Source organism: Miniopterus schreibersii (assembly GCF_964146895.1).
Source record: "Miniopterus schreibersii genome assembly, chromosome: 2".
Taxonomy (NCBI): domain Eukaryota; kingdom Metazoa; phylum Chordata; class Mammalia; order Chiroptera; family Miniopteridae; genus Miniopterus; species Miniopterus schreibersii.
In genome coordinates, this window is record NC_138102.1 from 163172164 (window position 1) to 163186517 (window position 14354).

The 14354-nt window shown below is 38.7% G+C and overlaps 1 protein-coding gene across 1 annotated transcript; it reads left to right on the forward strand.

Annotated features, from left to right (window-relative positions):
• Positions 1 to 498: 498 nt before the first annotated feature.
• MGP (matrix Gla protein) lies at positions 499 to 4003 on the forward strand. Its single transcript, XM_081124345.1, has 4 exons — positions 499 to 819; positions 2227 to 2259; positions 3074 to 3149; positions 3632 to 4003. Exons 1-4 carry the CDS (start codon positions 759 to 761, stop codon positions 3771 to 3773), a joined length of 312 nt encoding a protein of 103 aa, XP_080980471.1. The 5' UTR covers positions 499 to 758; the 3' UTR covers positions 3774 to 4003.
• The last annotated feature ends 10351 nt before the right edge of the window (positions 4004 to 14354 follow it).

Genomic DNA, 14354 nt, shown 5'->3' on the forward strand with positions numbered 1-14354 from the left:
TCTAGATCAGTGATAGCCAGCCCGAGAGAGCACCAGGGCACAGGTTTAGACTCAAGCCACAAAACTGGATGAGCGAGTTATAACAGAGTCAATTGAGGGAACAGAACTCACTCACAGGATCACTGAACATCTGTACCATACTGAGCACTTGAAAAATGCGAAAGGTGCGTATCACCAGGCAAATGTTCACTTGGTCCAGATTGATAGTTCAGCCTCACTGGAAACATAACTCTAAATTAAATCAGCATAAAAGTGAAGTCCTTTCTTCCCAGAACCTCTCAGCCACCCATTAGGGGAACAAGCAGAACACTATGGCTCTGTTTGGGGACCAAACCTGAAAGGCCCACAGTCAGGGCCAGGAGGGTAGATCAGAGAAGAAATTAGGAAGACAAACATGTGTTTGTGGCAACTCCCTTCTCTGTGGACCGATGCCCAGATCTGGCCCCAAACCTAGGGCGGCCCCAACTTCTGTACCAGTGCAGCCTCCTGCCATGACACAGTCACATCCAGGAATGAGGGAAAACTGCCCACCCAGAGGAGATACTATCTGGAAGGAATGAATATTTGGGAAAAATCCCAGTGCTACTTTAGTGCCAACCAGTCCCCACCTTCTCTGGCCCCCTCCCACTGGTTCCTCCCCTTTCAGCTGCTCCAGTTCTTATAAAACCCCACAGCCTTGTACAAACAGCCTGTAGAAGCCTCTTCCCACTGCTGCAGCACAAGACAGTGAGACTGAGCCACAGGACCACGGAGACACCATGAGGAGCCTGCTGCTTCTGTCCATTCTGGCGGCCTTGGCCGTGGCAGCTTTGTGTTATGGTGAGAAATCTTCCCCCTGCCATTTCTCTGGGGTTTCTTTTCTGTGTCTGACTTCAGTTAACTTCAATGTTTCCTCTCCCTCCTCCTCTTCTTGTCCCTCTCTCTATTATAATCTTAAAGTACCATTAATATTCCCTGAATTCCCTGTTCCATCTGGTCTTTTTTTATATGCTAAATACTCAATCCTGTTTGCAATTTATCAGGCAAGTCCTTTGTATGGTAATTCACGATATACTAGGAAACTTCACTATTTCAGAAAGAAGATTCCCAGCCCCCGAGTTTGCATCTTAAGAATGTTTATCTTTGGTGACAATGGGTTAAGGATATTGGTCGAATCACTTACCTTTAAAAACATCGGTTTTCACATGACGTGTTAAGGATAGCCCTCTCTAGGGACAGAAGACTCTCATGAATTTACTACATGTGTTTGGTGAATTAATTTAAAAATGAAGTTTTACATTTAAAGGATCTCAGAGAAAAATAGATTTCATCACTTCAATTGAAAAAAGATAAGATTTGCCTGGTTTCTGAATGTTGTTAAATATATCTCTGTTCAAAGCTTATGAAAGGAAATCTGAAGCAAAATTATTTAGATTATTCAGTCTCATGCTTCAGTAATCTGGATATTCGAGCTGTTCTTAAGCCTAAATTATATTAACAAACATGTGTTCCTTGCTTCTGACTCTTGAAATCATTCATAAGGTTTCTTTGTCACAGAGTTTGGTTTCTTTACCTCTTTTTGAACTTTCCAAGAAACTCACTTGCCCTTGCATATAAGACTCTTACGGCCAAATTTACCTCCTGGGAAGGTAGAAAGAAGGAGAGTGGTAGAAAGAAGATAATTTCTGCTTTGACATCATCTCAGTTCTTTCTCTGAAATGGAATTGTGCCCAGTGTGAGCTGTGAGCTGGAGCCAGTGGTTTCTGTGGCTGCCAATGGAACACAGGTTCTTAAGAGGCTTTGGGAACCTCCTAGAAGCCTGTCTTAGTAAAGCCCAGACTGCCTGGAGAAAGCTAGCTGTCTTCTAGCCCCTTCTGTCCATTCCTCAGCCCTGTTCTTAGACAGATCCCAGATTAATCCGAGAAGAGGGCTTTCTGGAGACTTGTGAACAGCACTTAAATTGTCTTGTTTCACTAGCCTGAGAACCTCAGAGCCCTCGGGAAATTTTAGCCAAGACTGTGTTCATTGACTTCCTCAACATCAGAGAAACTAAAGTGTAGACATATGCACAGCAAGGACACAGCTAGAAACACAATTCATGAATCATAAATGCCTAAAATTTGTAATAACTATATTATTAAATATGTGCTTCCCATCTTTTTTACTCTTCCTCCTTCTGCCTTCACTGTGTTTAGACTATTGCAATGTGTAATAAATAACAAAATGAACCTTTTTTTTAAATTCTAGAATCTCATGAAAGCATGGAATCCTACGAAATCAGTAAGTGAATATATGACTTCCTTATTTAAATATCATGTATTATAGAACCTCTCCCTGCTCTTAACCAGACAAAATGGTGATACATATAACAGGGAGGGGAAAGGGCCTCTTTTGGAAAACTGAAGTAAAATTTAAAACCCAATGACTATAAAAATTGCCAAATGAGCAATTTTTTGAGGCTTGAAGCAATATAATATTGCATTTAAACTGCATTCAACATACTTAGGAGCCACAAAACCTCATTTGGAAATTTTATGTTGGCACCACATCAACCACAGAGATGGAAAACAAGGAGTAATGACAAATGGCAAAGTACAGAATTGGAGGCCAAGTCAGCTGGGAGACCACAGACGTCAACATTGTTTGAATGCCATTGGATTTCTAGACTTATAAAGACTGAGTATAAGAGCAAATAACATTTCACGCTCATTTTCAATTTGTTCATTATTTTTTATCATGTTTAAACTGTTCATTTACTAGTAATTTAAAGACATGCTTCACAAGTCATCAGGGCAAAGAGAATTTCTCCTCAGAGGGATTTTTAAAACACACTTAAATAGGAAGAGCAAAATGGAAGGAAAAAAAAAGTTGGCCAATGTGACCAGTCTCAAAGACACATCTATGGGTTATTAATTTCTTTAGATCAGGCAGTGTATGAAATATGTTTATCTTCCCCTTTGATTGCTGCATATCTCTAGTTACATGAAATGCATGAATTAATGAGCTTTCAGACATATTTGTGTTAGGGAATACTCATGGAAATATTTTCAGCTACTGTTTCCCTAAAACTGCGTTTATTTGTTTCTGTTTTAAGGTCCCTTCATTAACAGGAGATACGCAAATACCTTTATATCCCCGCAGCAGAGATGGAGAGCTAAAGCTCAAGAGAGGTGGGTAACAAACCTTGATTGGGGAAGTCATTTTTCCCAGTGTAGCATCCCAGATCAGAACGGGGTGAGAGACAGGTTCCTTAAAAAATAGATATTATTTCTCGTTGTACCCGAACATCAAAGAATTTTAAAACAATATGCAGAAAACAACTGCATTTCTAGAAGACTGTTTTGTGAAAGACTCAGAAAGAAGAGAAAGGGAGAATAAAAAAAGGGACAGAAAGAAACATTCTGTTTTCATTTAAACAAATATTCCCTTTACAAGAAAAAAATGCCCCCGTCCCAGCTCTCCTCCCTGCCTGTACCCTGACCGGGAATCGAACCCGGGTCGCCTGGATCCCTGGACCCTGGGTGGACGCTCAGCCGCTGCGCCACGCCCGGCAGGGTCAAATCTCTCTTGATATGGGATCTCTCTCTAATATTTCCCGATATTCTTTTCTCCTTTTTTTATTTCTCCATTTCTTTCTACCCCCCCGCCCCAGGATCCGGGAGCGCACCAAGCCCGTCTACGAGCTCAACCGGGAGGCCTGCGACGACTACAAGCTGTGCGAGCGCTACGCGCTGATGTACGGGTACAACGCCGCCTACAACCGCTACTCGCGGCAGCTCCGCGGGCGCAAGTGAGCCGCGGAGCCCCTCCTCCCAGCGCCCGCGCCTGGCTTGGGGTTTCCTCGCAGTCGCGTCACCGAACCCTAAGATGTATACAGATCGCTTGTTTCTTAACCGTCCTCGTCTGGCTGCGCCCTGCCTCCCTGCTCCCAGGCTGATAAATACTGAAAGCCCCGTGTAGTGAGAGTGCGAGAGGAGTTACGATGTGCGATTGTTGATATAATAAAGTTCTGGTTGGACGTTCATTCTGTGAGTCTGGTTTCTTCCGAATGAAAGGCTGAGCCATGTAAACCACGGCCCACCCCGCCCAGCGCGGGAGACGCTGTTCGTCACGTCCCAGTGCTGATCAGAAGCGTAACCGCGCGGAAGAACGAGCCTTAGAAGGCCCTCGCTCGGCCCTCCCGCGCCCAGGTGCTCTCGGCCACGGGGTCAGTGCACGACGGCTTCCTATCCGGTATTCTCGAGGATTTGCAAACATCAGAGAAGGTTCATTATATCATTTTCCTGCTTTCTGACTTCAAATGGCCCCTAAGTGCCTTTTGTGGGTTTCTGACTCTGTATCTTGGCTCATCACCTTCACCTGAGTTATCATTGCCTAAGATGCCCCAGTTGTTACTCTTACTTGAGCCAAGAAAATATGTTTACTTTCATAATCTCCAGAGATTTTTAAATATTTTTTTATTTTTAAATTACAGTTGATGTGCAATATTATAATAGTTTCAGGTGTGCAACCCCATGATCAGGCATTTATATAACTTACAAAGTGATCATCCCAGATAAATCTTGCGCCCATCTGACACCGCATGTTGTTATTACATTATTGATAATGTACAATATATATTCCCTAGGCTGTGCTTTACATCCCCACGACTATTCTGTCACTATCAATTTGTACTTCTAAACCCCTTCACCTTTTTCACCTATCCCCCCAACTCCCTCCTCTCTGGCAACCTTCAAAATGTTCTCTGTATCTATGAGTCTGTTTCATATTCACCAGGGATTGTTTAAATGGTGCCATTGTGTAATCGTGGAGCCAGAATATGCTAGAGCTCCTTTAGGCCTGATTTGCTGAGGAGGAAATGAGGCTCCAGAGTCCCCCGGCTTGCTGTTAGGGACAGAGGCCAGGACTTCTCAAGTCTAGTTGCGACCTTGTTCTCTGCCTGAGAACTTGTTCATGCCCCCCCCCCACACACACCACCACCTTTTACATGCATTCTTTCTGGTGGGCCCACTGCCTTAGTCTCATCAGTGGAGTATCTTTCTACTCCTTCAAAATTCTACTCAAATCTCAAGCACTTAATGAAATCAGTGATGATTAAATCCACGCAGCTCCCATCTCACCACTCAAGCCAGTATGCAGCCCTTTGAGAATTGATGTAAAGAAGCAAGTACAGTGATATTATTCAATTCATGTAGGGTTTTTTTTGCTTGGGGTTTGGGGGTGTTAATCCTCACCTAAGGATATTTTTTCCATTGCTTTTCAGAGAGAGTGGAAGGAAGTCGGGGAGAGAGAGAAAGAGAGAAGGAGAGAGAGAGAGAAAGAGCGAGAGCGAGAGAGAGAGAGAGAGAGAGAGAGAGAAACATCGATGTGAGAGAGACACAGCGATTGGTTGCCTCCTGCATGAGCCCCGACCAGGACCAGTGATCAAGCCTACAACCGAGGTACGTGCCCTTGGCAGGAATCGAACCCGATATCCTTCAGTCTGCAGGTCGATGCTCTAACCACTGAGCAACTGGCTAGGGCTCAATTCATGTTTTGATTAAAGTTTCTTTTTATGTATATTTGTTTGCATTATGGTAATTTCTTTGAAGGCAAACACTGTAAATGCAATTTTTTTCTCTCTGTAGCCTTGAAACTACTTTCTGTTCACAAAGATTATTCAGTGAAAGCTGACTAAACAACAGATTAGTCATGCCTGGAAGTGATCACCCAGTTCTGAAACTTTTGGATTTATATAATAAAGTGTGTTTATGTATTTAAGCCGTTGTCATATTAATGCAATGATGAGTGTTTTATAATTTTCTAAGCTCTTTTGCATATTCATTAGATTTTATACAACTCAGAAGATGGGCAATATGTAATAGAGACTCAGGGAGGTAACTTTATTGTAGTAGATACACAGATGTGCCACTCAGACTGAGGAATTGTGCCTCTGGCCACCAGAAATATAAGCAGCTGATGGTTCTCAACTAAAACCTTGAGTACCACAGACCTCCAGAGCTCTCTGTGTGCATCTTTCTCCTCACTGGTACCCTTCTCTGTGATGGCTGGCCACCTCTTTGAACTCCCATCTCTGTCTCCTCACTTTAGGAAGACCATAAGGGTCTGCCTGGGTTCCATTTTCTGTCCCATAGTCTGAACACTCTACAGGAAGTAAGTTGGGCAGCTACAGGGCTCACCTCATTTGTTTCCCATCTCTTGTGCATCAATTTGAGTAATCTAAAAGAAGGGAAACAAAATAAAACAGAAAGGACAAATTGAAAATAAATGGCAAAATAGAATTAAACCAAAGTATGTCAATAATCTCATTATATGTAAATAATCTAAACAGTTCAATTATTTTTTAGTTCTATACATGTTATAAATCCTACAGTTCATTTTTATTATTTTTGCCTTGAACCTTCCATTATTTTTTAAATGCTTAGATAATACAAAAAATAACTCATACATTTACCTATGCAGTTTCCACTTCTATTGCTCTTAACTCTTTTGTGTACATCCAGATTGCCATCTGATGTCATTTTCTTTCTGCCTGAAAGACTTCCCCTAACATTTCCTATAGTTCAGGTCTACTGGATTTCTTAAGCTTTGAAAGTATGACTTCATATTTGAAAGATATTTTCATTGTATACAGAATTCCTTTTTTATTTTTTTATTACAGTTGAAATTCAATATTATTTTATATTAGCTTCAGATATACAACATAGTGGTTAGACAATTATATAATTTACAAAGTGATCCCCCAATAATTTAAGTACCCACCTGGCATCATACATAGTTATTGAAATATTACTGACTCTATTCCCTACACTGAACTTTACATCCTGGTAACTATTTTGTGACTATCAATTTGTTCTTCTTAATCCCTTCACTTTTCTTACTCAGCTCCCCCACTTGTCAAATGGCAACCTTCAGTTTCTTCTCTATATCTATGAGTCTGTTTCTGTTTGTTCATTTATTTTGTTCTTTAGATTCCACGTACATATAAGTGAAATCAGATATTTGTCTTTCTCTGACTGACTTATTTCGCTTAACATAATACTTTTAGATCCATTTGTACAGTCACAAGTGATAAGATTTTATTCTTTTTGTGGCTGAGTAATATTCCATTGTATATATGTATGACCTTCTTTTTCCTTTTCATTGAATTTATTGGGGAGACACTGGTTAACAAAATATGCAAGTTTCAGGTGCACAATTCCATAACACATCATCTGGACACTGTCTTGTGTGTTCACCACCCCAAGTCAAGTCACCTTTCATCACCATTTATCCCTCCTATACCTTCCTCACCTCTTCCAACACCACCCCACCACCCCGGCAATCACCACACTGTTGTATGTGACCATGAGTTTTTTCTCTCTTTTTTTTCGTTTTTGTTCAATCCCTCCACCCCTACTCTGACAATTGTCAGCCTGCTCTCTTTGAGTCTGTCTCTATTTTCCTTGTTAGTTACACAATACACAAGAATAAACTCAACATGGATTAAAAACTTACATGTTAGACTCGGAACCATAAAAATCCTTGAAGAAAACATTGGCAGTAAAATCTCAAAGATTTCTCATAGCAATATTTTTTCTGATATATCTCCTTGGGCCAAATAAAAAATAAACAAATGGGACTACATCAAACTAAAAAGCTTTTTTACCACCTTTTCTTTATTCAGTCATCTATTGATGTGCACTAGGGTTGCTTCCATATCTTGGCTATTACAAATAACACCGCAATGAACATAGGGATGCATATATCTGTTCAAATTAGTGGTTTCAATTTCTTTGGATATATAGCCAGAAGTGGAAACACTGGGTCCTAAGGTAGTTCTATTTCTTATTTTTTGAGGAAACTTATACTGTTTCCCATAGTGGCTGCACCAGTCTGCATTCCCACCAATAGTACACAAGGGTTCCCTTTTCCCCACACCCTCGCCAACACTTGTTGTCTGTTGATTTATTGACAATAGCCATTCTGACAGCTGTGAGGTGATATCTCACTGTGGTTTTAATCTGCATTTCTCTGATGATTAATGGCCTTGAGCATCTTTTCATAAGTCTGTTGGCCATCTGTATGTCCTCTTTAGAGAAATGTCTATTCAGGTCCTCTGCCCATTTTTTCAATTGGGTTGTTTGTTTTTTTGGTGAAGATTGTACAAGTTCTTTATAAAGTTTAGATATTAACCCCTTATCAAATGTGTCATTGGTGAATATCTTTTACCACCCAGTAGGTTGTCTTTTTGTTTTGTTGATGGTTTCCTTTGCTGTTTAATTTTATGTAGTCCCATTTGTTAATTTTTTTCTTTGATTCCTTCGCCCAAGGAGATATATCAGACAAAATTATTTCTAAGAGTAATGTTAGAGAGTTTCCTGCCCATGTTTTTTCTTCTAAAAGTTTTATGGTTTCAAGACTTACATTTAAGCCTTTAATCCATTTTGAGTTTATTCTTATATATAGTGGTAAGGAGGTGGTCTAGTTCCTTTTCTTTGCATGTATCTGTCCAATTTTTCCCAACACCATTTATTGAACAGGCTGCCTTTACCCCATTGTATATTCTTGCTTCCTTTGTAATATACTAATTGATCATATAGGCGTGGGTTTATTTCTGGGCTCTCTTTTCTGTTCCATTGACCTACATGTCTGTTTTTATGCCAGTGCCATGCTGTTTTGATTACTATAGCCTGTAGTACCTTATTTGATATCATTTAGCATGATACCTCCAACATTGTTCTTCTTTCTCAAGATTGCTGTGGCTCTTCAGGGTCTTTTGTGGTTCCATATAAATTCTAGAATTACTTGTTCTAGTTCTGTAAAAAATACCACTGCTATTTTGATAGGGATTGCATTGACTCTATTGATTGTTTTGAGTAGTATTGATATTTTAACAATGTTAATTCTTCCTATCCATGAGAAAGGTAGATGTATGGTTTCATTTATTTGTATTTTCTTCAACCTGTTTTTTCAATGTCTTATAATTTTCCAAGTACAGGCATTTACTTTCTTGGCTAAATTTACTTTTAGGTATTTTTATGTAATTATAAATGGGATTGTTTTCTTAATTTCTCTTTCTAATAACTTTATTGTTGTATAAAAATTCAACTAATTTCTGAATATTAATTTTGTATCCTGCCACTTTACTTAATTCATTTATCAGTCCTAGTAGATTTTTGGTGGAATTTTTAGAGTTTTCTCTATATAGTATAATGTCATCTGCAAATATTGATAACTTCTTTCCAATTTGGATACCTTTTATTTCTTCTCCTTGTCTGATTGCTATAGCTAGGACTTCCAATAAAATGTTGTAATCTTTTACTCCTCTGTATGCACAGAGGTGTCTTTTATCTCTGGCTGTTTCTTTTTTTTTAATATCTTTATTGATTTCAGAGAGAGGAAAGGAGAGAGAGAGAGAGAGATAGAAACATCAATGATGAGAGAGAGTCATTGATCGAGCCCACAACCCAGGCATGTGCCCTGACCGGGAATCAAACCCTTATCGCCTGGATCCTAGGTCGACACTCAACCACTGAGCCACGTCCAGCCAGGCTATTTCTGGCTGTTTCTAAGGTTTTTTTCTTTATTGTTGTTTTCGACCACACTGATTATAATGTACTTCCACAGATATCTAGAGATTCCTTTCTCTCTAGCTGTCTCTTTTTCAGTAGTTTGGCATATGAACTATAGGCACCATATTCTCTCAGGACTTTCAACTCCATCTCAACTCAAACAACCACTGGATTCCATCTTGGTTCCCCTCCCTGAGCCATGGCTTGGAAATGCTCTTAAGGCAATAAACTGGGGCAATCATAAGACTCACTTGGTTTATTTCCCATCTCTTAGGGGATGGTAAAGTGTCTTGATGTCTAGTGCCTTGTAAACCATTGTTTCTTAGTTGTTTCTGAAGAGAAGGTAAATTCCATCCCTGAGACTCCGTATTAGCTAAAAGGTAGGACTACTCTGAATTGTCATCTCATCCTCAGTGTTGCCCCATAGAATTGAATGAGGCATTTATTTCAACTGCATAACAGTTTAAACATTCACTCTGCCTAGTTCTACTTTCTTCATCCCTCTCATATGCTATAACCAAGGGTACTCTCCAATAAATCACCTGCACACAAATCTTTCAGTCTTACAGTCTATTTCCCAGGGAACCAGATCTATGACAGTCATTTGGGTGGCAAATAGTGGCACCAAGATCTTCCAACTTCAGACTTCTTGTTTTACTCACTATACAGCACTAGATTCATAGTTTTGAGCTGGCAAGGAGTTCAGCAATAACCTAATTTAACCCCCTCATTTTACATGCAGAAATTTGTGAGTGCAGGGACTAAATGACTGTTCTAAGGGCGGATAATTCTATTCTCTTGAGAAATTCACTTGTACTGACCTCATTAAATCTAATTTCTTAGGCCAACTTTTAAAAAGGGCTATGTACAAATGGTCCATATATTTGTACCAACTTCCCATTGTGAATAGCCACACTTTCCAGTCTGATAAATCTGTTTCATATCATTTCCACCTTAGTCAAAATTTTAGGTTAGCCACCTTCTCAGTTCTATTAATTTTGTGATATATTCTGGAAGTAACAAGCCATGGGTCTTATTTTCTTCCTTTTTTATAATCTTGGTAAGGCTTTTCACAAGAGTTTAATCTTGATAAGGCTTTAGGAACCAAAGAGTGTTTAAACACAGACAGAAGGCTTTGCTCCCATCCCATAAAAGAAATTTAGCATTTTAACATAGTGTTTGAGATTAAGGACTTTGGAAGTAGGTGTCCCAACACCACCACTTAGAACTGTGTCACTCTTGGGCAAATTAATTAATCTCACTAGGCCTTAGTTTCCTTAACTGTAAAATAAGATGATTCTAGTATAGATCTTAGAGTTGTTGTAAACATTAAATAAATGAATATATGTAAAGTGCACAAAAACTGTCTGGCATAGAGTAAGTACTTGATAAATATTAGCTATTCTTACTGTTATTTTCTATTATACTACTAATATTATTGTAATATACTATATCCTGGATATTAATAAATGGCAAGACAATGCCTCTATGGGGATTTCCACTTATGCCTTGAAAGCAGCCAGTAGAACATACAGCTAAAAACTATTGATAGCAGTGGCCAACTTGTACTCTCTCCATTCTCTCTTCTCCACCAGTTTTAGAAGACTAGGCCAGGGAAGTACATTTTGGTTTATGATTTAAGGATAAGTCATGATTTTAACTTTCATGTTCTACTGGGTTTGGAATTCATGCATCTATATTTTTATGCAGTCATAGAGAATCCATATTAGAATGGAGTTAAAGTTATATACGTACATAGTAGTAGTAGTATATTCAAGCGCCATTTTTATCCCTACCTCTATCTTTTCAATAAAGGAAATCTGCAAGTAATCCATTGTTCTATATCCAAGTTCTTCAGTAACTTGATTGTCCATCATGAATACCTTTTCCTTCATCTCCTCAACCCTAATGTTTTGGGGCCATTTTTTTGCCGTAATACAGAAAGAACTCTAATGATATTAAAATCTATCCTGAACTCATTTTAATTTGGACACCTGAAACTTTGGCTACATTACCTCCATTTTTCTATTCATGGGCTAGGGTTCTACTTTATCCTAGATGGCTCTCCTCTGAAACCCAGACATTGTTACTTGTCTGATTATTTCAGATATACCTTCTGCCATGCCCTCTTTGCCAGTAAGAATCCCTGGCAGTTGATGTTAATCAGAAAAGAGCCTATTAATCCACTCTGCTTTTTCTACAAGAATAGGGCACCTATCTATGGTGTGTCACACACCTTAAACTTTCAAGCATTACATAGTAGTATATTCCCAATAGATAGAAGACATCTAGTCTGAAAACTAAGACATGGAAGCAGGAGAGACTCTATTTATTATATTTTGTGACCACATAAAGAATTCATATTTTTCATTCCTAAAATTATATCCATTGGCCTGGAAATCCTGGTTCATACAGAGAGAACACTTTCACCACGGGAAGCTGGAAGAGTCCCATTTAAGCTCTAGATACCACCCAGTCATTTTGAATGTGCCTTCGTCAAAAATTTTAAATGTTTGTCAAAAGATCAAGGCTCTTCATGCTAAAAAACTAGTTAAAAGTAAAGGAGTCATCTTTCTAATGGGGATAATTAAATAGAATAGTCAGGAAATGTAGTGTTTCTGAATCTAAAGAAGGAAAAATGCATTTGATATCCAGGTAGTCCATTGGAATATCTCTTTATATTTCTCTCCCCAATCATGACAGTGAATGGGCAAGCATTTCAGCCATGGTCTGAGAAAGGCATGGTGCCGAGGAGCTCCGAGGAATAGAAGTCTGTTTCACCTACAGAGTTAGACACCTAGGCCACCAGATGTGCTAAGAGTGAGAGAATCTAGAATGGGTTGTTGAAGAAAAAGACAATGAGTATTAGCAGTGGACTCACAACCAGCTGTAGCAGCAGAGGGCTGTAGTTTGTCCCACTAACCTTCACCAATATTCTGACCTGCCCCCAGGAGCCAACTGTACTTCAAACAGGAGAGAACACCAAAGGAGAGATTACAGAGCTGGGAAAGAGAAGATAATCATTACAGTAAAACTAGGAAATACATTTCTATAAAACATCTGCCGCATCCAGGAAAGTGTGACTAGAACTTAGCTAGTATTGTAATTTTTCCTGGAAAAAAAACCCAATCAAATCCTGAAGAAGCTGTTTCTGACATATGGTATGAAGCAGGTGGATGTCACAGTACAAATGTGGACAGTAATTGATATTATGGTGCTGTGTCCAGATCCCATCTTTCACCCATTCCCTCGGATGCTGGCAGCTGATGGCTTTCAACTGGCTGAGTTTTGCTCTTAAAATTGCCCTAAGCTGAAGAGCAACTTTCCCCAAGTCACATCCCTTTCTGAAAACAGTCTACATCTAAAAACTGGTCAATGCAAGAGTATAAAGACCTAGCTCCCTTTTCTGACACTGGCATTGTTCAGTCTTGTGATTGCTTCTTTCTTACCTTCCTTTCCCTTGCCAGCACAATGTTAAAAAGTCAGAATATAGGGTGTCCTCTAAAAATATACATACACATTTCAAATAATTATAAAGCTAATGTTTATTAAAGTACATTTTGTTTTCAAAATCGAGCTCTCGGCTGTTAAAGTGTGTATACATTTTTGAGACACCCTATCTATATGTCATGGCTTAAGTGCACAGTTTATGAGGTAAGAAGGTAGAATATGGGAACCTCTAAGGGGTCTCTAAATTCATCCTAGGACTGAAATTGGTCCCAGTCTTTCTTATTTAAAAATGCAACTCCCAACTATCCTCAAGTAAATCAGTGCTAGAAACTACATTATGAGATTCATCTATGAATTTCTTTAGAGAAATGAACTAGGTGACCTGTTGGGGTTTTTTTCCATGTTTCAGTCCTCTGAATTCAGGCTTTGAAAGTTAACCAACAAAGAAAGCCAGGAACATAAGTCATCTGGGGTTGTTAAAACATGAGGTTAAGCTTTGAAAAATACTGTTCAAGAAATGTGCTCTTTCCTCCGTTAATAGAGGAGAATTTTATGATGTTTGTCTAGAAACACTCTGACTCCTTTACTTTGGAGAGAGCAATGCACAAAATTTGTCTCTATCCATTTCATCTACAGATAATAACCACTGCTTTTCACCACAAACCTACCATAAAGTAGTAAAATAATCTGCATACATTTGGATACATGTTTTTAAACATTCTTAGAGAGAATTTTTCTTCTTACAGAGTCTTGGAAATGTTCCTGAAGCATAATGATTTTTGCATTATAAAATTATTCTAAGAAAATCCTAAGTGCTGTAACTTAATCCCAGGAGTGAATTAAACCTCAAACATGAGAGCATTCCAAAGAAGACATTATAAAGCTAAAAAAGTGGAGATAAATTTTCACTAAACTGGTAAATACATTTCTATAAAACAGCACAGTATCCAGGAAAAGGTGACTAGAACTACAAAGTTTAGTAGAAGCACATGGGCAAAAATCATTCATCTTTTTGAAAACATATTTTGTGAGTATTAAGTATTAAGTAACCACATCCCTCATTTTTAACCCAAACATCAATTTGACAAAATAAGAAGGGTCAGAAATTCAAAATGGTTGCTGAAGATTAGACACCTTCAGTTCTTTGTTGTACATCTCCCTTGTTTTGGAATTTCCTTAATTTTTTGCTTCCAAGACCTGGAGTTAAAATAAAACGCTCTTGAAATCATATGGATCCACCCAGAATGCAGATGTTAAAAATATAATTAGAAATGGAAATCTAGGTCATGGAAGCTTTTAAAGCATGGTGTGTTTATTTCCCTGAAATAAACTTTTATGGCTTAATGTCTTAGAAAGAGACTCACATTAAAA